This window comes from Podarcis bocagei (genome assembly GCF_964188305.1).
Source record: "Podarcis bocagei genome assembly, chromosome: W".
Classification (NCBI taxonomy): domain Eukaryota; kingdom Metazoa; phylum Chordata; class Lepidosauria; order Squamata; family Lacertidae; genus Podarcis; species Podarcis bocagei.
The window spans coordinates 50,901,091-50,927,573 of NC_138131.1; the positions used below are offsets into that span (position 1 = coordinate 50,901,091).

General features: G+C 42.6%; 1 protein-coding gene across 1 annotated transcript; it reads left to right on the top strand.

The window, feature by feature from the left end:
* Positions 1-1,680: 1,680 nt before the first annotated feature.
* On the top strand, positions 1,681-18,069 carry LOC308578103 (uncharacterized protein; the record flags this gene model as incomplete). Its single annotated transcript, XM_081178375.1, has 8 exons — positions 1,681-1,805; positions 3,479-3,674; positions 6,492-6,632; positions 7,404-7,504; positions 12,009-12,162; positions 14,614-14,715; positions 15,564-15,743; positions 17,841-18,069. 8 exons carry the CDS (start codon positions 1,681-1,683, stop codon positions 18,030-18,032), a joined length of 1,191 nt encoding a protein of 396 aa, XP_081034501.1. The 3' UTR covers positions 18,033-18,069.
* Between the last annotated feature and the right edge of the window lie 8,414 nt (positions 18,070-26,483).

Sequence of the window (26,483 nt, forward strand, 5' to 3'; positions counted from 1 at the left end):
CCTCGGTGCCTGCAGCGTGCCTGAGCCATGCGTCTGCGGGCGAACTGCCCGCAAGCTCCGCTCTGGCCTCTGCCCACCGCCTCAGCCTCCCTACAGCTGAGGGGGAGGCTGCAGCGAGGCTCCACGCAGCGCGCCCTGCCATGGCTCGCCCCCATGGCACTCGCCCCTGGCTGCAGGACGCGCGCGCCGCCCCGGGCCCCTGAGCGGCTAGCTGCGCCGCTGCGCTGAGCGCAAGGAATACGTCCTCTCCGAGTTCGGCGTCCTCTTCGTGGGCAGCGCGAACCGCATCTCCAGCTTCGGGTGGAACTTTGGCCAGGTAGGGGGAAGCCTTTGGGCGGGGGGGGGCTGGAGACCGGGGTGGGGAGGGGTTAGGAGAGACGCTACCGGCCCCGTCCAGAAATGCCCAGAGCAACTGGAGCTCAGCTACACGCACACATGCGCCCTCCAAATCCCGTTTCCCACCCCTTTCTCAAAAGAAGAGAGAAAAAATGGGTCCTGGGTGTGAAACCAAAGGACCTTTCCAGCTCCTCCTCAATTCCAGGTGTGGATGGCAATGCCTCGTGTCTCCTCCCCCGCGACCAGAGCACACTTCCTAGGCTGGTTGGACGGTCCCTGGGGGTCTTCGGGTTGCCACATTTTGAAGAGCAAAAAACAGGACACATTTGTCGACTTCTGCTTTTAGCTATGGATCAGTGGCCTAGCGTGGGGGGTGCAGGGGGGGCCGGCCACACCGGGCGCAACATCTGGGGGTTAGTGTTAGGGGGCGCAAATCCACGGGTTAGGGGGCGCAAATTACTTGCATTGTCCCGGGTGCTGACAACCCACGCTACGCCACTGCGGCCCTGAACGAGCAGGAGAAGGAGCTCAAGTGACGCTGCGCGCTGACGTCACGGGGCTGTAATGGTGGTGTGCCTCGAGATTTTTTTCATCAAACAAGTGTGCCTTTGCCCAAAAAAGGTTGGGAAACACTGGATTAGATAGATGATAGATAGTTAGATTAGATTAGATTAGATTAGATAGATAGATTAGGTAGGTAGATTAGATAGATACATATATAAGAAAGGTTGGTAGATGGATAGATAGATTAGTTAGATTGATTGATTGAGTAGGTAGATAGATTCAGGCATGGCCAAACCTGGCCCTCCAGCTGTTTTGGGACTACAACTCACATTGTCCCTGACCACTGGTCCTGTTAGGTAGGGATGATGGGGGTTGGAGGGCCAAGTTGGGCCACACCTGGATTAGATGGTAGGTAGGTAGATAGATTTGATAGATAGGGTAGGTAGATAGATAGATAGATAGATAGATAGATAGATAGATAGATAGATAAGATAGGTAGGCAAGTAGATAGATAATAAGATAAAGTCGGTAGATCGATAAGGTAGGAAGGTAGGTAGGAGGCAGCCTAGGTCAAAGTTGACCCACTTATTTAAAAGTAACCATGCTGTTATACAGTGGTACCTCTGGATGCGAACGGGATCCGTTCCGGGGCCCCGTTCGCATCCTGAAGCGAACATGCTCGGGTCACAATTTGCTGCTTCCGTAGATGCGTGTGGCATCATTTTGAGTGTCTGCACGTGCGCAAGCTGCAGAACCCGGAAGTAACGCGCTCTGTTACTTCTAGGTCGCCACGGAGCACAACCCGAAAATGCTTAACCCGCAGCTACTTCAACCTGAGGTATGACTGTATTAGTAACAAAAATCTATTATCTTAAATATTTTCAGGCGGTGACCCTGGACCCCAACTTCCTGGATGCTTACATTAATCTGGGGAACGTCTTGAAGGAGGCGCGTATATTTGACAGGTAAGCAAATAGGCATAGAGCTTATATTCTCTTTTTTATATAAATGTTTTTTATTGGTTTTGCGTATAATCACATTACGTCTTATATTCTCAGTTTAGTGGTTGCACCCATACCCAAACTAACTCCCATTGTTGCCTAGAGGGTTGATTTTATTTAAAGCAAATTGATTTAAATCCCAAATCCATAAGACTTGATTTAAATCCCCCTTTTACCGGAAGGTTCAGCCTTGCTGGCATCCTCTTAATATTGACAAACGGAGGCAGGTTTCCTTTTTGGAATCCTAACTTCAGAGTCTTTTCTACAGTTATATCAAAATGATTTGGTTCTGCTATATACAGCCCGATTGTGACGAAATGATGGTGAGTTTTAATAAGTGAACACTTTTTATTTGAACAACTTTTCTGCTGCACTTGATTGGAAGGAGAAAAGAAACATTTCCTTCATAACAATTTAAGCAATTTATTTCACTAAAACAGTAACATGGTAGCATATGTATCCATGTTGCTTAACTGATGTGCTGAAACATTTTTTCCCCAAGAAAAACTTGGACTGAGTTTTCGCACACATGAAAAACTTAAAACAAATAATTCTTCCCCGAATTATTTATTTATTTATTTATTTCTACCCCGCTCTCACTGGCCAGGGCCTGGCTCAGGGCGGCTAACACCAAATATAAATTACAATAAAATAGAATAGAAAAAAACCCCAGTTAATTAAAATACAGCTTAAAATGCAGCCTCATCAAGACTACAAAGGGAGGAAACATCAGCTATTCACCCAAGCCAGCTATCCATGCTGGTGCTACATGGGCCAGCAAAAAAAGCCACGGGAAAATTTATATACCAAATCCCATATAGGGTGTCAGAGTGAGTCTAAGCATAGAGCGAGTTAAAATAATCAAGCCTGGAGGTGACCATCGCATGGATCACTGGCCAGATCAGGGCGAGAAAGGTAAGGAACCAATTCCTTAATACGGCGGAGGTGGAAAAATGCCACCTTTGCTGTGGCTGCAACCTGTGCCTCCATGGAAAGAGAGGCATCGAAGGTTACACCCAAGCTCTTGACAGAAGGCTCTGGCACTAATTGCGCCCCCACAAGAGATGGGAGTTGGCCCCCCAACCCCATGTTGTCCTGACCCAGCCAGAGGACCTCTGTCTTCGAAGGATTTAACTTCAACTGGCTCCCACGCAGCCACCCAGCCACGGCTTCCAAGCATCTGGTCAGTGTGTCTGGGGCCGAGTCCATTGACAGATAAAGTTGGGTGTCATCAGCATATTGACGACAACTCAGCCCTAAACTCCGGACAATCTGGGCAAGGGGGCGCATAAAGATATTGAAAAGCATCTGGGAAAGGATTGTGCCCTGCGGCACTCCACACAACAAGGAGTGCCGCAGCGACAACTCCCTCCCTAGCGCCACCCTCTGTCCCCGACCTGAGATAAAGGAGCACAGCCATTGTCTGACTGTGCCCTGAATCCCCACGTTGGCAAGGCGGTGGTCCAAAAGTTTGTGATCGACCATGTCGAAGGCCGCTAACAAATCTAAAAGAATCAGCAGTCCCGGCCCGCCTCGATCCTCTTAATCGTCCTCCCAAAGCATTTTATTTTTTAAAAAACAGATTTTTATCCACCCTGGTGACAATGAAACTGAACCAGTCCTTGATCTCATTTCAGAGCCGTTGCAGCCTACCTACGGGCCCTGAGCCTGAGTCCCAACCACGCTGTTGTCCACGGCAACCTGGCATGTGTGTATTACGAACAGGGGCTGATCGATCTGGCAATCGATACCTACAAGAGGGCCATTGAGCTCCAGCCCCACTTCCCTGACGCCTACTGCAACCTGGCCAACGCGCTGAAAGAGAAAGGCAGCGTAAGAAACTGGTCCCTTTTGCCTTGGGGTGGGGGGAACATCTATATAAAAGATGTTTTATAGATGGTACTTAACACCTGCCAAAATAGCTAAAATGTATAAAACAAAAAAACTGTGCTGGAGGTGCAGTAAAGAAGAAGGGACACTTATACATTTCTGGTGGGCCTGTGAAAAAAAAATACAGAAACTTTCCTATTAGGCAGTGGTGTCCAAACTTTTTTCAAAGAGGGCCAGATTTGATGAAGTGAAGGGCCATAAGGGCCGACCAAAGTTGTTTACTTTTTTTAAGGATTGAAGTTGTTGAGCTCTTTTCTTAGGGTTTAAATTGTTGAACTTTTTTTAGGATTGAAGTTGTTTAGCTTTTTCTTAGGCTTTTACCCCATGCTGAATTGGCCAGATTAACAGAGACAATTAGGGCACAACCCAGACAAGAATTCCAAAAGGAATGGGGAAAATGCAGAGAATACTTTACCAAACAGTGCCCCAAAATATACACTTGGACTTGTTTCAATTAATTTCTACAGGAGACTTTGTGGTTTAAGTCATAATTAGGAAAAATTGTAATAATCCCATACAAAAGAAATAGTATACAAGAGGTAAATAAGGCGGCCATTTAACAGAATAAAGTCTTTTATTTTTATGTTATGTTTTCTTTGTGTAAGGGGATAGGAGTTTAATTTTGATAATTAGTCAATGGTGGTGGGTCTGTTTGTATGTATGAGTTGTTGTGGACTATGTTATAAATAAAATAAAAATTAAAAAAAGAAAATGAAACCGGTCCCTTTTGCTTTCTGTATGTCAGAGGGTTTGCTGAAAAAAGCCTTCCGGATGATGGTGACCTCGAAATTGGGCTCTTTGGGGGGGGATTTGGGGTACAGAACCTAGAAGAAGTCCTCTTTTATTTTTTCCTTTGTCATATCGTCACATACAACTTTGCTCATACCAAGCGTCGACTCCCCTCCCCCTTCCCCCGCTCCCACTCCCTGGCTTTCTTAAGCAGTCACGATCCTCTTAGCATTTCTATATCACCCTTTAAAAATTGTCCAGTAGCACCTGATGATGATGATGATGATGATGATGATAATAATAATAATAATAATAATAATAATAATAATAATAATAATAATAATAATAATAATAATAATAATAAAATTTATACCCCGCCTATCTGGCTGGGTTTCCCCAGCCACTCTTGGCGACAAAATATTAAAATACAATAGTCCGTCAAACATTAAAAGCTTCCCTAAACAGGGCTTGCTAAACTTGGCTTCTTCTTGGTATAATTTTTTGTATGCAGGTCCAATTCTTCAGATACAAAAGCTTCTACCAAGACCAAACTGAGTTGGTCTGCAATGTGCTACTGGACAATTTATATATTTTTTATATATTTCAACTGTGTTAGACCACCACAGCTGCCTACCTGAACATATATCGCCCTATTTACCTTCTTACTCTACTTAAAACAATTTACTTTAGCATTTGTAAATCACTTTCAAAAATTAGCCTCTGGTTTTTTTAATAACAGTATATTTAAAGATCTTTTTCAATTCTTTGTAAATCATATCCCAGTAGACTTTGACTTTAGTGCACATCCACCACCTATGGACGAAATTCCCTTCCTTCTCCTTGCATTTCTAGCGTGCCTTATCTTGAGTTATATATATTTTAGCAAGTTTAGTCGGCGTCAAATACCACCTATACGTCACCTTCATTAAATTTTTAATTAGTGCTGTACATTCAATAAATTGTTTTTGCCCATAATCTTTCCCACTTATCTAATTCAATGTTATGACCAAAATCTTGAGCCCATTTAATCATAACCGACTTAACTTCTTCATCCTTTGTATGCCATTCTTATACGTTTTTGGCAATGATTTTCTTTTACTATCTAGCAACTCTGTCTCTTAATTTTGATTTAGTATGACCAAAACCATTTCCCTTACTGTCTTCCTTAAATACATCTTGCAAAAGACGGTAAGTGTGCGGGAAAGAGAGTTTGAATCGGATTAGTCTGCTCTTGTATTTATGTTCCCCTAAACCAAGCATGTCCAAAGTCCACTTTGGGGGCCTTCCACCCATCTCTCCTAGATCTCAAAATGCATTGGTTTTGTCATATTTCCTGCTATCCTGCCAAAGAATTTAAATTTTCCCAATGTTCTTTTAGACCAGGCATGTCCAAAGTCCAGTTCAGGGGCCTAATCTGGCCCTCTGGTCGATTTAATCCGGCCCTCGTGGCGGTTTATTTACTAGGGCAAAACTTCCCCCCAAAAAGCTCAAGAACTTTAATCCTAAAAAAAGGTCAGCACCTCTGGGGTCAAATCCTTAAAAAAGGCTCAACAATTGTGGGGTTTTACTGTTAATATGCTTCTTCTTAATTGCATTTCACTATTAATATACTTCTTAATTGTATTTCAGTTCAACAATGACTTTGATAAAATACATCTTTTGTGACGTGCAGAAGGCTTGAGTTACCTATGAGGTGCAACAGTTACCATATAGCATATATTCAATATAAAAAAACAGCAACAATTGGTTGTTGACAAAGGACAGCTGGCATATATATATAAAAGATATTAACTGATATGCATGCCATTCCAGATATAGCTATATAATCTCTACTGTTGGTAAGAGAAGAACTTTGGAGCAGGCATTTTCAAAAAAAGAGTTTTTTATGAACCGCTCTAATACCAAGTTACCGTCAGGAGCTGAGGGGCCGTATCAAACCTCAATCCAGCCATCACATCACAGAGCAGCCTTTTGGGCTCCTGTGAAAGACATACTAATATTCGTGTAAAAACTCTGTTTTGTGTTTTGAAGGTTGCCGAAGCCGAGGAATGCTACAATACAGCTCTCCGTTTATGTCCGACTCATGCGGATTCTCTTAATAACCTGGCGAACATCAAGCGAGAACAAGGGAATATCGAGGAGGCTGTCCGCCTCTACCGGAAAGCTCTTGAGGTACGTGCGTGGAGAATTACAACAATTAAATTGACATATAAGGGTTAGGCATGCGTACCCTGGACTCCTAGTCTGGGTCTTTTTAAAAATCGCCGATCAAATTTTTCTTGATCAATAACGGAAATAATGGTGAAGAAGTGAAAGTGAAGTAGCATTTTGAGGCTCGACAAAGCATGGTCCGATAAGTCCCTTTTGGAAGGAAGAGGGTCTGTCCCCCTTTTTATATTCCTAGGCCTCCTGGAATGACCAAAAATCTGCTTTTTCATCAGAAGAACAATGCAAGGTGTTAAGGAACGGTACAGAAATTGAAATAAAAGCTGGGCACATGCTGTTCTCTGTGTCGGCTGAGCTTGATCCCCTGACAGTCTTATTTTCTAACAGTATTTCCTATGCGTACGAAAAAGGCAGTTCATAGGCCCATTATTATTATTATTATTATTATTATTATTATTATTATTATTATTATTATTATCATCATTACCACAAATCATTCCAAACGGTGATTTATTTTGCAGCCAGCCCCTGCCACATTTGAGCATCAAAGAGGGGCTCTTTAAAATATGGCATTGGTCATTTGACAGTCTGATCTCCCAACAGTATTTCCTATGCATGCTAAAAAGGCAGTCCATAGGTTCCTCCTCCTCCTTAATTTTTGCAAGTCAATCCAAATGAGGATTTATTTCTCGCCCACAAATTTTGAGCCTCAAAGAGCAGCCTCCGTCTCTTTAGAATGCTTCTCAGGGAAACTAAGAGTGAGCTTCTTCCCCGCAGGTCTTCCCGGAGTTTGCAGCTGCGCATTCAAATTTAGCCAGTGTTTTGCAACAGCAGGGGAAGCTCCAGGAGGCCCTCATGCACTACAAGGAGGCCATCAGGTGAGCTTCCAAAGCCATGGGGAAAATAGATTGAAAGAGCTCCTCCTTACTGTATTTTAATCTTTTGCTGGAAGCCGCCCAGAGTGGCTGGGTATAAATAATAAATTATTGTTGCTGTTGTTAATAATTATTATTACTCCTCATGCGCTGGTCTGGTGCCTGTGGGAAAGCTCTCCTCTTGTGGATAAAGCACTTTCTCTTTTTCTTTTAGGTTTTTTTATTTTTTATTTTTATTTTTATTTTATTTTTTGTCCCTTGAAGGACAGCCAAATTTAAATAACAATTCGACACACAGCTGCGAGGCATTTGCGAGCTTTTTTGCGGAGAAGGTCCTGTTGCTCCGCCATGACCTCCCTGCCAATTTGGATACAATAAAGGAACTGGAGGCCCCTCGACTGTCCTCGGGTCCAGTATTGGACCACTTTGACCGGATATCCCCAGCCGATGTGGACAGACTCCTCCGAGCTGGAAAGCCCACCACCTGTCCTCTTGACCCGTGCCCGTCCTGGCTGATTAGAGCGTGCCCAGACGAGGTGCGGGCCCCCCTGGGGGATATCATCAATTTGTCCCTTGGCACTGGGATATTCCCAGGGGAACTGAAGGAGGCAGTGGTGTGTCTGCTCTTAAAGAAAACATCATTAGATCCTTTAGATCTATCCAATTACCGCCCGGTTTCAAATCTTCCATTCCTGGGTAAGGTGATTGAGAGAGCGGTTGCTGAACAGCTTGGTAGGTTTCTGGATGAAACATCTGCTCTCGATCCATTCCAGTCCGGCTTCCGCGCTGGTCATGGGACCGAGACGGCTCTGGTCGCCCTAACAGATGATCTCCGCAGGCAGCTGGATCGAGGCGGGTCGGGGCTGCTGATTCTTCTAGACCTGTCAGCAGCCTTCGACATGGTCGATCACGAACTTCTGGACCACCGCCTTGCCGACGTGGGGATCCAGGGCACAGTCCTTCAATGGCTGCGCTCGTTTCTCTCCGGTCGGGGACAGAGGGTGGCGCTTGGGGGGGGAATTGTCATCGCGCCACTCCTTGGTGTGTGGAGTGCCTCAGAGTGCGATACTCTCCCCGATGCTTTTTAACATCTTTATGCGCCCCCTCGCCCAGCTTGTCCGGAGTTTTTGGCTGGGTTGCCATCAGTATGCCGATGACACCCAACTCTATCTGTTGATGGATGGCCATCCTTACTCGGCCCCAGATACACTGACCAGATGTCTGGAAGCTGTGGCTGGATGGTTACGTGGGAGCCGGTTGAAGTTAAATCCTTCGAAGACAGAGGTCCTCTGGCTGGGACGGAGCGATATGGGATTGAGGGGGCAACTCCCATCTCTTGCGGGGGTGCAATTAGTGCCAGCATCGTCCGTTAAGAGTTTGGGTGTAATCTTCGACACCTCCCTTTCCATGGAGGCGCAGATTACAGCTATAACAAAGGCGGCATTTTTTCATCTCCGCCAAGCTAAGCAGTTGGCTCCTTATCTCTCTCACCCTGACCTAGCCACTGTGATCCACGCGACGGTCACCTCCAGACTGGATTATTGTAACTCGCTCTACGTGGGGCTGCCCTTGAGACTGACCCAGAAACTCCAGCGGGTGCAGAATGCCGCGGCGAGACTCCTTACGGGGTCTTTGCTGCGAGATCATATCCATCCGGTGCTGTACCAGCTGCACTGGCTCCCGGTGGAGTACAGGATCAGGTTTAAGGTGCTGGTTTTAACCTTTAAAGCCCTATACGGCCTAGGACCCTCGTACCTATGGGACTGCCTCTCCTGGTATGTCCCACAGAGAAATTTACGGTCTGCAAATAAAAACACCCTAAAGATCCCAGGTCACAGAGAGGTTAGGTTGGCCTCAACTAGAGCCAGGGCCTTCTCGGCTGCGGCTCCAATCTGGTGGAACGCTCTGTCACAAGAGACTAGGGCCCTGTGGGACCTGACATCCTTCCGTAGGGCCTGCAAGACAGAGCTGTTCCACCAGGCCTTTGGTCAGGGCGCAGACTGACTCCCTCCTCTGGCAACCTGCACAGAATTTTGCTTGATGGTTGCCATTAATTTGATTTTAATTTGATTTAATTAATTTTATAATGAATGTTTTAAAATGTTGGACTATTTTGATTGTTGTTAGCCGCCCTGAGCCCGGCTTCGGCTGGGGAGGGCAGGATATAAATAATTTTATTATTATTATTATTATTATTATTATTATTATTATTATTATTATTATTATTATTATTCAGTTTTTTTATTTTATCATTTTATTTCCATACACTCCAAACATTTTCAATATATACAATACTGGGATTATACAAACCCCTTGGACTCTCCCCCACCCCCCACCCCCCGTTTCCATATTTTGCCATCTTTTCTTGCATGTAATTACAATGATTCGTTCTATTCCATTTCCTTATTTGCTACTTTGGCTTCATCAATGTTATATCAATCCTGCCTGTGGAAAACCATCTAATTTGATTTTAATTTGATCCCGATTTGTTTTTAGGAGGTAATTTAATTATTGTTTGATTTTATACTAATGTTATATATTTGATGTTAGCTGCCCTAAGACCGGTTTCGGCCAGGGAGGGCGGGATACAATTATTATTATTATTATTATTATTATTATTATTATTATTATTATTATTATTATTATTATTATTATTATTATTATTATTATTATTTCTAAATATGTATCTTTAAGGTATTCAATAAATTTTTCCCATTCTTGTTTAATTTTTTTATATATATAAATAGTTTTTATTAAGTTTTAGCATTTTATATTCAACACAAACATCATTCTTGCAGACAGCATAGATGAATCCCAATCTCCCCCAGCTTCCCTCTTCTGGTTTTTTAAATATTTACTTCTCCTGCCTATCTCATTCTCCCTTAATTTTGCCATCTTTGAACTAACGATGGTTATATCCTTAAGGTTTTTGCACCATGCTTTTTCACATTTCATCTTCATTATTTTCCCCATTTTGTCCTTTTAACTTTTTTCTTTGCTTAAATTTCCTATCATCTTGATGTCTGATCTTCACAGTCATTTTGATAATCCACTCTTCTTTTGTTGGGACCTTCTCTTCCTTCCACATCCGGGCTAAGAACATTCTGGCATAAATAGAATACACTGTCTTTTTAGGTCTCTTGGTATTTCTTCACCCGTTAAACCTATTAGAAAGGCTTCTGGTTTTTACACAAATGTTCTCTCCCCCCCCCCAGTTAATTATACAGTGGTACCTTGGTTCTCAAACTGAATGTGTTCCAAAATCAAGGTGCACTTTCCCATAGAAAGTCATGCAAAACGGATTAATCCGTACCAGACTTTGAAAAACAATCCCTAAAACAGCCATTTAACATGAATTTTACTATCTAACGAGACCACTGATCCCTAAAATGAAAGCAGTCATCCATGTACTGTACTCTAAAATAAATACAACAGTCTTGTAAATGATAAAAATGAAAATTATTTTTTTTCCTCACCTGCACTGATGATAGTCATTGTTCGGATGGGGACCGGGGCTTCTATCCGTTTCTGCAATCACACAATCAATCAATCAATCAATCAATCAGTAACTAAACTGGGATCCGCACAGTCGCAAAAACAAATGAACCAAAAAAGCCTCCGAAACAAAAACACCACATAAATTGCAAAAACCAAAGCACCAAACTTAATCTGTTCCCGAAGTCTGTTTGATTGGTGCAGGCGCCCCAGAAAGAATAGCTGACAGCCAAATTTGATGTTTGGCTTCCGAAAAACGCCTGGAAACTGGAACACTTTTTCTGGGTTTTCGGCATTTGGGAACCAAAGCGTTTGAGTAGTAGTAATAATAATAATAATAATAATTTGTTTTTGTTTGTATCCCACCCTCGCCGGCCAAGGCTGGGCTCAGAGCAGCTAACATCATAAAAACAACACAACGAGCCTAAAAGCAGACATCAAGTAATTCAAATAAAAATTAATTCAGACAAGTTAAAATCCGGGCAGGTGGCAATTATTAGGGTGGAATTGAGAGTGATTAATAATTGCCAGAATTGAGGAGCATGGAATTTCCCAAAAGGAAAGTGCTGCTTGTCCGTATGAAGAGGATGCCACAATGCTGAACCTTTCTGTATAAAAAACCTTCTGTATAAAGAAACCTGTATAAAAAACATTTGAGAACCAAGGTCTCACTGTCTCACATGACCACTAGGGTGGTTCATAAAAAACACTTTTTTGAAGATGCCTGCTCCCAAGGTCTTATCTTACTACACTAGGGATTATATAGCTATATCTGAAATTTTGTGCATATCAGTTAATATCTCAACCCTCCATGAAAACAGCTGTTTTCTTGGACGTTTTCCTATTTTGTGAAGGCTTTGGAGAAGGCATTTTTAAAAAAAGTTTTTTTAATGAACTGCCCTAAAGACCACCGTATAGGATAGAAAGAGCCTTCTTGACCCTTACATTTCCAGCGTAACTTCAGAGTATTTTTGTACCAAAATGGCACTTTTTCTCTCCCCCTCCATGTCAGAATCAGTCCCACTTTTGCAGACGCCTATTCCAACATGGGGAACACCTTGAAGGAAATGCAAGACGTCCAGGGAGCTCTGCAATGCTACACAAGAGCAATCCAGATAAATCCTGCGTTTGCCGATGCCCACAGCAACCTTGCTTCCATCCATAAGGTAAGCTTTGTGTCTCTGCTAAATCTATTTTTTTAAAAAAAAACTGGGGGGGGGCAGCAGGGGAATCTTAGTTTTTACAAAAGGAAAACAACTGGCAAAAGCCGTCCCAAACCGAGATGGGGCACAAAAAGAAAAAGGGGAGAATTGGAATTTATGCTGGAAGTCTGAGGAGGCAGAGGGCACGCCGATACGTTTATGGTGGGGCTACAGAAACGTTAAAAAATTCATGAGGAAATAAAAAAGATGATCAGAATTAATTTAGAGGGGGAAACCAGAGGCATATTTACTGAGTATAAGAGGTAAAGAAATACCACAAGATGGGAAGATATTATTCTTATACGCGACAGCTGCAGCAAGGCTACTCCTTGCACAAAACTGGAACAGGAAATATATACCCACAAAGGATGACTGGATAAAGAAACTAATTGAATTTATAGAAGTGGCAAGGTCAAGTGCAGTAATAAGGTACCAATCAAACTGGAAAATAAAAATATAATGGAAATGGTTTGAAGATTATGTGTTCAAGTACTGCTCAAAAACTAACATGTTGATATGTTTGGTTTAATGTTTGTAAATCTGGTTTATAATAATAATAAATAGTAAGTTAAAAGAGTTAAGAAATATAAATTTAGATAAAAATTGCAATGTGAGTGAAGGAAGTCACGTGGGTATTTGGGTAAATGCTGAGTTGTGTATAGGGTTAGATGTGGGGAATCCATATATGTAATGTATAGTGTTGAAAATGTACGGCAACTAGCATGTAAAATGAAATCAAAAATAAATAAATAAATAAATAGGGGGGAAATAAAAATGGCAATGTGAAATATTATATAGGAGGGTGAGGGGCGGTGGAGGGAAGCCACAAGGGTGGTTTTAATGTCTGAAATTTTGGGTGGTAGGGTAATACGAATTTTGTTTTGTGTCTATGTGTTTGTTTGTAAATAATTTTTTTAAAAGGAAAATGAAAAAATTGCTATTTTTACTTTGAAATAAAAATGGGGGGGGAGGTCTTATACGGGTGATTGGGTGGGTGAATGGCTCATTTTCTTAAATTTGAGCCCCCCCCCAAATAGAGGGTGGCTTATATAGACGGAAAGTATGGTGGAGTTCCACACCCAAAAATCTCATTGTGACTTCCAATCACCCCTACGTCACATTTCCGATGGCGCCCTTTTGCTCGTCTCTCCTAGATCTCAAAATGCATTGGTTTTGTCATATTTCCTGCTGTCCTTTGTCAATCCACACCTGCCAAAGAATTTAAATTTTCCCAACATTTTTTTTTAGACCACACATGTCCAGCGTGTGGCCAGGGAGCGTAACCTGGTTTACTTACTGGGGCAACCCCCCCCCCCCAAATGCTCAACAACTTCAATCCTAAAAAGAGCTCAACAACCTTGGGGTTAAATCCTAAAACAGCTCAACAAATTTGCCCCGCCCTCATGTCAAATCTGGCCCTCTTTGGGAAAATTTGGGCACCCCTGTAAATTTAGACAATACAGTCCTATCTCGGGTTAAATATGCTTCAGGATGAATATTTTTGGGTTGCGCTCCGCAGTGACCCAGAAGTAACGGAGCACGTTACTTGCGGGTTTCGCCGCATGCACAGACCCTCAAAATGATGTCATGCGCAGAAGCGGCGAATTGCGACGTGCAGATGCGGGTTGCATTCGCTTCAGGATGCGAACGGGGCTCCGGAACGGATCCCATTCACATCCAGAGGTACCACTGTACTCTGCAAGTGTCCTGTTCTCTATGAAATGTTTCTTCCAAAACCTCTCGTAATTCTGCCTGTATTATAATCTTGCTAATTCTGCGTATTTTAGCCTTTTTGCTAGCTACGCCAACTTAGTAGGGATGGGATTCTCCTTTCCATCCTTTGTCTGTTAAGATTCTCGCTGCGGCTATTGTAGACACTGTGACTTGCCATTGTTTTATAACCATTTATTGTAACATTTATTCTATGATCAATTACAATAATCATTCATTGTAATATTCATTTATTGTACGATTAATTACAATTTATTGTAATTGTTAAGAGTAGGTTTCTATTGAATTTTTACATGCTGATACTCAATATTATTCTATAGCATGGGGAGGCAAACTACGGCCCCATGGCCTTCTCAATCTAGCCGGGAGTCGGCATGTTTTGACACGAGTATAATGTGTCCTTTTATTTAAAATGCACCTCTGGGTTATTTGTGGGACATAGGAATGCGTTCCTTTTTCCCCCTCCCCAAAATCTAGTCTGGCCCCCACAAGGTCTAAGGGACAGTGGACGGCCCCCTGCTGAAAAAGTTTGCCGACCCCTGTTCTATTCCAATGATTGTTGAATGTTACTTTATAAGTCTACCAGGTGTGGATCATCGTGCCTTCTGTCTGTTCTTCATCTTTGGTTTTGATGGTTGAGAAAAAAAGCTAGTGGCAATTGCTGAAATATCCCTCCCTTTCTAGGATTCCGGAAACATCCCAGAGGCAATTGCTTCGTATTGCACCGCCTTGAAACTGAAGCCGGATTTTCCTGACGCTTACTGCAACCTGGCGCACTGTTTGCAGGTGAGGCAAAGTTTTAAGGGCCAACACTCCCAGGGTTTCCGGCATTTGGGAACCGAGGCGTTTGAGTCCCAAGGTACCACGGTAATGGTAAAAGCGTCACCTAATTCAGGAATTGTCCAATGTCACTTTAGAGACCAACTCAGTTTGTTCTGTGTCTAAGCTTTCATGTGCAGGCAGACTTATTCAGATACACTGAAGCGGAAGTCCCCACACCCTGATATTTAGAGGGAGGGTGGGGCGGGGTATTTCTCTGAACGGTAGTAGGACTCAATCGGTATGGTCAACCTGTGGACGACTGTGTCTCATTACATATCCTAAAACTATTTCAGGTCATCTGCGTACCATCCCTTGTTTTTTCAGTCATTCACAGTTGCCAGCAGGTGGACCATACCCATTGACTCCTACTACCCTTTGGAGAAAAACCCCAACTCACCCTCCCACTATATATCAGGGTCTGGGGGCTTCTCCTTACTCTTATATAGCAGGGTCTGGGGACTTCTCCCTCTGTATATCAGGGTCTGGGGACTTCCGCTTCAGTGTATCTGAAGAAGTGTGCATGCACACAAAAGCTTATATCAGGCATCCCCAACCTGCGCCCCCCCCCCCCAATGTTTTGGCCTACAACTCCCATGATCCCTAGCTAACAGGACCAGTGGTCGGGGATGATGGGAATTGTAGTCTAAAACATCTGGAGGGCCGAAGGCTTGGGGTGCCTGGCTTATACCAAGAACAAACTTTGTTGGTCTCTAAGGCACTACTGGACAATTTTTATATATATTTTGACTTCATCAGACCGATACGGCTACCTACCTGAATCTAGAACCCTGGTTTTCTTTGCCCCCTTTCAGATCGTCTGTGATTGGACCGATTACGACGAGAGAATGAAGAAGCTTGTCAGTATTGTGGCTGACCAGCTGGAGAAGAACCGGCTCCCTTCGGTGCACCCCCATCACAGCATGCTGTATCCACTGTCTCACGGCTTCCGAAAGGCTATTGCCGAGAGACATGGGAACCTTTGCCTGGACAAGGTGGGTCTATGCTGTGAAGAGGTGTGCGCCGCTCCGTTCCGTCAGAGTTTGAATGCTTTCATGTTGGCTTTGGATATATAATAATATATAATAATTTATTATTTCTACCCTGCCCATCTGTCTGGGTATCCTCAGCCACTCTGGGTGGCTGCCAACCAAATATTAAAAACACAAGACAGCATTAAATATTTAAAAACTTCCCTAAACAGGGCTGCCTTCAGATGTCTTTTAAAAGTGAGATAATTGCTTATTTCTTTGACATCTGATGGAAGGGCGTTCCACAGGGCGGCCGTCACCACGAGAAGGCCCTCTGCCTGCTTCCCTGTAACTTGGCTTCTTGCAGGGAGGGAAGCGCCAGAAGGCCCTCGGGAGAGGGACCCCGGTGTCCGGGGTGGAGATGCTCCTTCAGGTCTACTGGGCCGAGGCCATTGAGGGCTTTCAAGGTCAGCACCGACACTATGAATTGTGCTTGGAAACGTACTGGGAGCCAAAGCAGATCTCTTGGGACCGGTGGTATGTGGTCTCAGTCAGACTGGATTTAAATCCTTTATTTTACAGAAAGGCTTGATCTTGCTGGCATCCTCTTAATATTGACAACCAGAGGAAAGTTTCATCTGCTGGGCTGTTTAGGGCTTTCAAGGTCAGCACCAACACTTTGAATTGTGCCCGGAAACGTACTGGGAGTCAATGCAGGTCTTTCAAGACTGGTGTTATGTGGTCTCTGCGGCTGTTCACGGCCCCCAGTCTGGCTACCACATTCTGGATTAATTGCAGTAAGGTAGCCCCACATAGAGCGCATTGCAGTCGTCCAAGCTGGAGATAACAAGAGCATGCGCCACTCTGGCAAGAGAGTCCGTGGGCAGGGAGGGTCTTATCCTGCATCCCAGATAGAGCTGCCCTGGACACAGAACAGACCTGTGCCTCCATGGGTCCAAAATGACCCCCAGACTGTGCAGCTGGTCCTTCAGGGGCACAGTTGCCCCGTTCAGGACCAGGGAGTCCCCCCCACCCGCCCACACACCACAGAACTTCAGTCTTGTCAGGATTCAACCTCAACCAGTTAGCTGCCATCCACCCTCCAACCGCCTCGAGGCACCCGCGCAGGAACTCCACCGCCTTTGCCGGCTCTGATTTGAAAGAGAGGTAGAGCTCTCTATCAGGCTTCCTCAACCTTGGCCCTCCTGATGCTTTTGGCCTACAGCTCCATGGTCCCTAGCTAGCAGGTCTAGTGGTCAGGGATGATGGGCACTGTAGTTTGAAAACAGCTGGAGGGCCAAGGTTTAGGAAGCCTGCTCTGTATTGGCGCCAATGGCTGTTAAGCGAAAAAATTCCAGGGTGAGTGACTCCTTGACAGCCTAGCTCACCGGGGCACTTGTCCCCCATGGGTCCATGCTGTCAGTAAAAGGAGGAAGTCCCAGCCCGGTAATTTGGAGCAAAACAGTGGTCAGTAGACCATGATTCTTACTGTTGCACCACAGGTCTGCCCAGGAGTAAGAACCCCGAGCATGGGGCAATGTCAACTTTTATAACTTCCTTCTTCCCCCCAGAATACACTTCAAGCAGCATCGTTGATACATCATCACTACATCACTAGCACATCACAAATGAGGAGGGGTATACAAGGGTTATGCATTCACTATGAGGTCCCTTTATCAGACCCCTTAAATCTCCATCACTGAAAGAACAATAAAACTCTTGACACGTCCTTTCCCACTGGACTTGTCTGGAGATGGGCATTCAGAACACCTGCCTTGCTAAACTGCCTTGGCAGATGTCTATGGTTGCCCCCTTGGTCCCTCCCTCGGTGGGGTGCCGTGTATGTGCTCTCAGGCTTGGGGAATTCTGGCGGGATGCCCTGTTCCTGCTGCCTACATGACTTCCTGCTTCTTGGCTCATGGAGGGAGGTGGAGCCCAAATTCGTTCAAATGGCGGAATGAGGAGAGTCGGTTAAAGCATAGATTTTCTGCGTGTCTTTCTTGGGCTGTCAAGTCAAAGGTATGTATATTTGTAACATTGGAACAACTTCAAAGATGTGGCCTCATGTCCCCCACCCCCATGTCATTTCCGTAACCCGGCTTTCTTGAATCCCCTTGCTAGATCAACGTGCTCCACAAGCCGCCTTACGAGCACCCCAAGGACCTGAAAGGCAGTGAGGGCCGGCTCCGCGTTGGCTACCTGAGCTCTGACTTTGGGAACCACCCCACCTCCCATCTCATGCAGTCAATCCCAGGCATGCACAATTCGGACAAATTTGAGGTGAGGTGCACAAGAGGGCAGCTGTGTGAGTAGCTCAGGCGGCAGAGCGCTGAGACTCTGAATCTTGGGGTCATGGGTACGAGCCCCACGTTGGGCCAAACGAATGAATACAGCCTAGGACCGCCTCTCCACGGAGGATCTAACAGTCTGCAAATAAAAAAATGTTAGAGGTCCTGGGCTTCAGGGAGATTAGGCTGGCCTCGACCAGGGCCAGGGCCTTTTCAGCCTTGGCCCCGGCCTGGTGGAACTCTCTGCCACAAGAGATCAGGACCCTGGGTGACTTCCGGTCGGCGCCAGCGCTAATGGCGGTCCTCTTTCCGAGCTCCGGAGGAGGACTGCTCTGCGAGTTCGGGTCTGACCCGCTACGGCAAGCGGGGGACCCCTAAAATCACAGGCGCGGAAGCCTGTGAACGAGGAGATTCGGTGGGCACCAGGAGCGCCCCCCCTTTACCGCAGAAAGAGCCTTTTTAAAGGCTCCGGAACGACATCGGGGGAGCGCGGTGCTCAGAATCGCTACCCAGCCCGCAGGGTGAAGCCGCGTCGCTATTAGCGGAGAGCGCCGATTCCTTCCTGTAAATTTCGGACTGAAAAAACCCGTGAGTAAGACTGAACGTCTATTTGAATCTAAAGTCTGGAAATTTGGCTGAAAACGGGGAGGTGAAAATTAAGGAAGTCTGCCTTCCCCCGACTGCATGAAAGTGAAAGCAACGAAACTTTAAAGCTGCATCCGCAAGAGACATTGCCTTTGATTAATTAAATCTGACATTTGGACTTTAGATCTCCCCTCTAGCTAGCAGGGCAGAGGGGAGGCAAAAGAGACATTAGTAACTGCATGATCTATTTAAAAGAAAAAAATTTCTGCTGCCTCAATAACCTGAAACGGACTGCTAAATAAGACAATAGGGCACTGAACTGACTTTTCCCTGTGAAGGTTACATTGTGATACAAAGTTCCTGGATTCTTTTGCTACAGTATACCAGAGTAGGCTGAGACAGTATCTACTGGAAAACTGCTGCAATTTATATTTACAAGCCTCCTGATATACTTGTTTTAAACTTTCTTTCTTTCTTTTTGTATTTGGACATTTTCTTTGTCTCTGTATCTGGACATTTTGATTTGCTCCCCCTAGAGGGTAAAGTAAAGGCCGATATAGCTCAAGACAGTGGAATTTTCCATCCGGAAACGGTTCCCGTGGGAAACGACCTTGGGACATGAGTGGTCCACTAGAAGAGATAGCCACAAGAGCTAAGACTAGACAACAACAACAGCACCAGCAACAGCAACAGCAACAAAAGAAGAGAGGCTCGATTACAGGCGCAACCCCTACAGGACCTACAGGAATAACAGGACAAGAAAAAGTGACAGCTGTCTCCATGGATGCTGTGACACAAGCTTTACTTAAGATAAACCAATCCCTGGAGACTCTAACAAAGCAGAGCTCAGAAAATACACAAAAATTAACAGAGTTATCAGCAAGATTAGATCTGAACACAGAATCTATAAACAAATTGGTCCAGGAAAATTCTGCAACACGTAAAATTGCGGAAGAAGCTAGAGCTATTGCTGGAGAGACTCAAGAGAACTTAGAACCGATTGCCAAAAAGGTGCACGAGCATGACGCAACTCTGGCTTTGTGGGAATTACAGAGAAAAGAGAGAAATTTGAAATTGAGATTAATTCCAGAGAACGAAGGTGACAATCTCATGGAGTTTTTAACACAAGAGTTTGCTGACTGCTGGGAAGATTTGGAGGAAGACGAATTTAAAATCACAACAGCGTTTAGACTGGGTAAAAAACAGAACAGAAAGACCCCGAGGGATTGTTTGATTACCCTTAGATCCAAGGAAGAAAGAGACAAAATATTAAGACTACATTTTGGAAAGGCCTTGCAAATTGGAAATTCAGCTGTACAGATTTTTAAAGACATCCCAAAATATATCTTGGATCTGAGAACCTTCTATAAGGATCTGGTTTTTTTGTTAAAGAAGAATACCATCCTCTTTAGGTGGGAATTTCCACAGGGATTGTCTTTCGATTACAAGGGGAAGAAGGTGAAAATAAAGACTATACAAGACAAAGAGAAATTTTTGGAAAGAAACCGAGAGGACCTACAGAAGGGAACTGTGGACCCAATTGCAGAACAGAGGAGAGCAATAGACATTTTGAATCTTTCGTTTGGACACATTCCACCACCATCAGAGGAAGAGCAACAACTTGGAGCTGTTGGAGGTGTGTCAGAAAAATAACAAGATGGCTCTGCAATTCCTTAGTTGGAATTGTAATGGGCTCAATATGCCTTTGAGGAGACGACAAGTTTTTCATATTCTGAACAGAGAACAACTGGATTTGATATGCCTACAAGAAACCCATATAACCAGAGCTCACAGGAGATTACTTATAAACAAAAGACTAGGACAAGAATTTATCTCATCAGACAAAGTCAAAAAAAGAGGAGTTGTGATCTATGTAAAAGAGAAATGGGCTCCAAAAATGATGTTTAAAGATGAACAAGGGAGATATTTGGCAGTTGAGATACAAGTACAAGGAGAAAAATTTTTGATAGTTGGAATTTATGCACCAAATGAAGGTAAAGCTGAATTCTTCAAGAAACTTCATGAAACTTTGACGGACTATCTGGATTATAATATGATAATTATGGGACACATGAACGGTGTGGTCTCCACTAACATGGACAAGGCACAAAGACTGACAGTTACCAAGGAAGGGAGACTTCCTAAGACTTTTTTTGAAATGACGGAAAATATGGACTTAATAGACATATGGAGAACAAGGAACCCTCTTGAGAGAGAGGGAACCTTTTTCTCCCAAGCAATGACGACCTGGACCAGAATCGACCAAATCTGGATTACTAGTGGGATGGCTCCAAAGATTAAGAAGGTAGAAATCTGCCCAAAAACTTGCTCCGACCATAACGCTGTGAAGATGGAAATGAAACTTACAACAACTGGTCAATTTAGATGGAGAATGAATGACACCCTCTTTCGAGATAAGGAGATCCTCATGAAGGCCCAAAAAACTTTAAAGGACTATTTTGAAATAAATTTAAGGGCCGATGTGGAAAAAAGAGTGATCTGGGACGCAAGCAAAGCTGTGATGCGAGGTTTTTTGATTCAACAAAACTCAATAAAGAGGGGTGGACCGGAAGGTGCCAAAGAAGGACAGAACCTTGTTTATGTATGCAACCACAGCAGCTAGGATTCTCATCGCTAAGTTCTGGAAAACACCAGATTTACCCACACTGGAGGACTGGCAGACGCAGTTGATGGACTATATGGAGTTGGCAGAAATGACTGGCAGAATCCGAGATCTGAGCGAAGAAACTATGGAGGAGGACTGGAAAAAATTTAAGGACTATTTGCAAAAACATTATAAGTTGTTTGAATGTTAAGATAGCGCACGATTAAGAAATGTTATGTTTCCGCAATTTATTTTAAGAAATGATAAAGTAAGTATTGATAGAAAAAACGAGAAATATTTGAAACAAATTATTATGTTTATTAAGAATGTTAAAACTAAATTACAATTTTTTGAAATTGGTAACATAATACATTTAAAGGTATAATAAGATGGGAAACAAGATAACAAATTGCTGAACTGGCTAGAACAATGAATGCAATGCTGAGAGGATGCGAGGAGGTCCAAAAGTGAATTGCTGAAAGATGTTAAGGAAAGTTTCATAACATTTTTTCTTGTTTTTATTTTTCCTTATATATATATATAAAAAATGTTTCTTGTATGTTGCCATGTAAACAAATTTGTTAATCTATGAAAAGAAACGCAATAAAAAATCTTTATAAACATAAAAAAAAAAAAAAAACAAAACTCAATAAAGAGGAAGAAACAGAATGAGAAAAAGGAAAAGATTTTGGAAAAGATAAAGGAAGGAGAGAAAAAATTAAGAGTAAAACCAAAGTCCCAGGAGATTTTAAGAGAGATTAAGTTATATCAAGCACAATATATGGAATTGATGAACCAAGAGATTGAATGGAAGATAAAGCAAATGAAACAAAAGACATTTGAATCGGCAGATAAATGTGGCAAACTCCTGGCATGGCAATTGAAGAAAAGGCAGAAATTAAATACAGTTACAAGCCTAGAAGTGGATGGAAAGAACATATCTAAACCTAATGAAATTAGAAATTGCTTTTTGAGCTACTTTAAAAAAGGGACTCAAGGACCGCAAAATGAAGAAGATATAGATAAATTCCTTACAAAAAATCTCTCATCAAAGTAAGATGGATCTGAATCAGAGAATAACAGAACAAGAGATAGAGGCTGCCATTCAGAATATGCAACTGGGCAAATCTCCAGGACCAGATGGACTGACTTCCAGATACTACAAATCTTTGAAGGAGTGGTTGATTCAACCATTAAAAGAAGTCTGTAATGAGATTCTAGAGGGAAAAAAGGCACCTGAATCGTGGAAAGAAGCGTATATTTCACTCATACCAAAGACAGAGACTGAAAAGACTCAATTGAAGAACTACCGCCCAATATCACTACTTAATGTGGATTACAAAATTTTTGCAGACATTTTGGCAAAAAGATTTAAAAAAGTGTTGATGGAAAATATTCATAAGAACCAAGCAGGCTTTCTCCCAAAAAGACACCTAGCAGACAATGTAAGGAATATAATAGACATTTTGGAAAAGTTAGAGGTGAATATAAATACTAAAGCAGTATTGATTTTTTGTGGACGCGGAGAAAGCCTTTGACAATATTTCTTGGAGTTTTATGACAAAGAATCTTCATGGGATGGGGGTAGGCCAAGGTTTTGAGAATGGTATGGGTGCAATATATTCTGAACAAAAAGCTAAGTTGATTGTAAATAATGTAATAACTGAGGAACTTAAGATAGAAAAAGGAACACGACAGGGGTGCCCAATTTCCCCATTGCTTTTTATTTTGGTTCTGGAGGTGTTGCTGAATATGATTAGAAATGACCAGCAGGTCAAAGGTGTACAGGTCGGAGCTAAACATTACAAGTTAAGAGCATTTGCAGATGACCTAGTATTGACTTTGCAAGAGCCAAACACTAGTACGAAAAAGGTGCTAGAAATAATCCAACAGTTTGGCCAGGTAGCCGGATTTAAGTTGAATAAACAAAAAACTAAAGTTTTAGGAAAAAATTTAACAGATATGGAGAAGGAGAAATTCCAAGAGGAGACAGGGTTGACGGTGGTCAAGAAGGTGAAATACCTAGGGGTTTATTTGACATCTAAAAATTTGAATTTGTATAAGGATAACTATGAAAAATGTTGGTCAGAAATTAAAAAAGATCTAGAAATATGGTCAAATTTGAAATTGTCAATGTTAGGCCGAATTGCAGTGATTAAGATGAATGTATTGCCTAGAATGTTATTCTTGTTTCAAACCTTGCAGATTCTTGACAAGATGGAATGTTTTAAGAGGTGGCAGAAAGATATCTCGAAATTTGTCTGGCAGGGCAAAAAGCCCAGAATCAAATTTAAAATATTGACAGATGCTAAAGAAAGAGGGGGTTTTGCCCTGCCGGACTTAAAATTGTACTATGAGGCAGCAGCGTTTTGCTGGCTGAAAGAGTGGATGCTCCTCGAGAACACAGACATTTTGGATTTGGAAGGTTTTAATAATGCATTTGGTTGGCACGCATATCTATGGTATGATAAAATTAAGCTGCATAGGGCCTTTAAAAATCATATTGTCAGAAAAGCATTGTTTAATGTTTGGATAAGATATAAAGATCTGTTGGAAAACAAAACCCCCAGATGGGTGTCTCCAGTGGAAGCTAAAGCAGTGAAGAAACTCATATCCTTAAAGGAAAACATTATGAAAATGGTTTACAGGTGGTACATGACCCCAGTCAAGCTGGCAAAAATTTATCATTTGCCTGATAATAAGTGTTGGAAATGTAAAGAGACTGAAGGTACCTTCTATCACCTTTGGTGGACATGCCCGAAGATTAAGGCCTTCTGGGAAATGATTTATAATGAAATGAAAAAGGTACTTAAATGTACTTTCCCTAAAAAACCAGAGGCCTTTCTCTTGGGCATTGTCGGCCAATTGGTGTCAAAGAGGGATAGAACTTTCTTTATGTATGCTACAACAGCAGCAAGAATACTCATCGCAAAGTATTGGAAGACACAAGATCTACCCACTCTGGAAGAATGGCAGATGAAGGTGATGGACTATATGACATTGGCTGAGATGACAGGCAGAATCCGTGATCAGGGAAAAGAGACGGCGGAAGAAGAATGGAGAAAATTTAAAAGCTATCTTAAGGACTATTATAAACTTGATGAATGCTAGAATGTTGAGGTTTTCAGGAAAAAAGGGATACAGTGATATAAGACCAGATTATAGAAAAGATTAAGACGACAGAGGTTGGAAAGGAATATTTAGAAGTTGCTAAAAAATTATGGACATTGGGATGCAGAAAGGGGGGATATGGGGGAGTCCCGGAAAAGAGGTTTATGAAAAAATGTTATGAAATTATACGTGTTTGTATGTCTTTTTAGGTGTTTGTTTGTCTTTAAAAAATTCTGTAAAACCAATAAAAAAATTATATATAAAAAAAAAAGAGATCAGGACCCTGTGGGATCTGACATCTTTCTGCAGGGCCTGTAAGATGGATTTGTTCCGCCGGGCCTTTGGTTCAACCTGACTGCCCTTCTCTTTTTGTGTAAGGACTAGTATGAAAGAGGCCTCCCAGTGTTCTCACAGGCCCATATAAGAGTTGGGCCTGATGAGCGTTTACTGTTCCCAACCCTAATCCTGCGGAAAGCCATCTAATTGGATTTGAATTTGATCCTGGCTTGTTTTCAGGAGGTAATTTCGTTATTGCTTGATTTTATACCAGTGTTACATATTTGGTGTTAGCCTCCCTGAGCCCGGTTTCGGACGGGGAGGGCAGGATACAAATAAAAGTTGTTGTTGTTGTTGTTGTTGTTGTTGTTGTTGTTGTTGTTGTTGTTATTAAGAGAGTTTCTGTACTGGTCCAGTAAACGCTTCCGCTGCGCCACCAGCAACAGCTCTCTTTTTGCAGAGTATTAATTAAGTCCAGTGCAGAGATTCTTGTTGCAGTACAGGCTTCAGAGTCTCAGCAGCAAAGAAATAACGACACAGGGAAGCCTGTCTTTCCAAAGACAGGTTTATTGCAGAAAGATAACAGAAACACCTCCGGAGCTTTCGGACATTTTTGCTTCACGCCCCAAACACAGAGAAAACAAACACTCTTTATATACTGAGCAACTTAACAACTTAACAACTTAACGAGCTTGACTACTTAAAGTCACATGACATTGCTAACTTGCCAGCGTCTTAGGTTTCACACCCTAACACCCCCTCTCGCTGGCAATACAAAAAACAAAATTACTTCAGACCCATTTCTTCACAAAAGTTTTCATGCCGCTGAAACCCAAGCGGTTTTGTAAAACCATCAGCTTGATTTTCATGACTGGGACAGTAATTTAATTTAACAATTCCTGCTTTTACCATTTGACAAACATTTTGAAAGCGGATATCCAAATGTTTTGTACGACCTTTAAACTGCCCATTTTGTGCTAACTTAAGACACGGTTGATTATCACCCCATACAGTGATTGGAGTGATGGCCTTTTCATACATCTCTTGTGCCAAGCATTTGTAAAATTCTAGATCTCTACATAACTCAGATAAGGCACAGAACTCAGCTTCTGTTGACGACAAAGCAATCAGATTCTGTTTCTTGGATCTCCACCCAATCAGAGAGTTACCAAATTTTATTACACAGCCAGACACTGATTTTCTATCTTTTAAATTTGCCCAATCACTATCTGCCCAACAAGTAATCTGTGCTTGTCCTTCCGAAGATAATTCAAGACAAAAATCTTTGGTGTATTGTAAATATCTTAACACTCTTTGAATTCCTTTCCATGCATTTACACTAGGTTTTGAAGCTTCTCTGCTGAGTAAGTTAACAGCGTAAGCAATATCTGGTCTACTCCATTGCGAAAGATGAAGTAAGCTTCCCAGTGCTGACTGAAAAATTTCAGCACGCTTGAATTCAGCACTATCCTTGAACTCATTGTCTTTTACAAAACCCATTTCCATTGGTGTTTTAACACCTGCACACTCAGTCATGTTAAACTTTTTCAACATTTGCAATATCTTGCCTTTTTGATTCAGTAGAAAACTGCCATTTTTGGTCCTATCTATCTGAACACCAAGATAGACCTTCACATCACCAAGATTCTTAACTTTGAAGTGTTTATTTAACTCTTTGGCTAGTTTTTTTTACTTGTTCTTGTGTCTTTGAAGTATAAATCAGGTCATCTACATAGACAAGCAAAGATTCTTTAGCATCTCCTGAATTTCTGAAATATAAGCAATTGTCAGCCTTGCTCCTGCTAAAACCAATGCCTACCAAAACGTCATTCAAACACTCATTCCAATTATGAGCAGATTGCTTGAGTCCATAAATAGATTTATGTAGTTTCCATACCT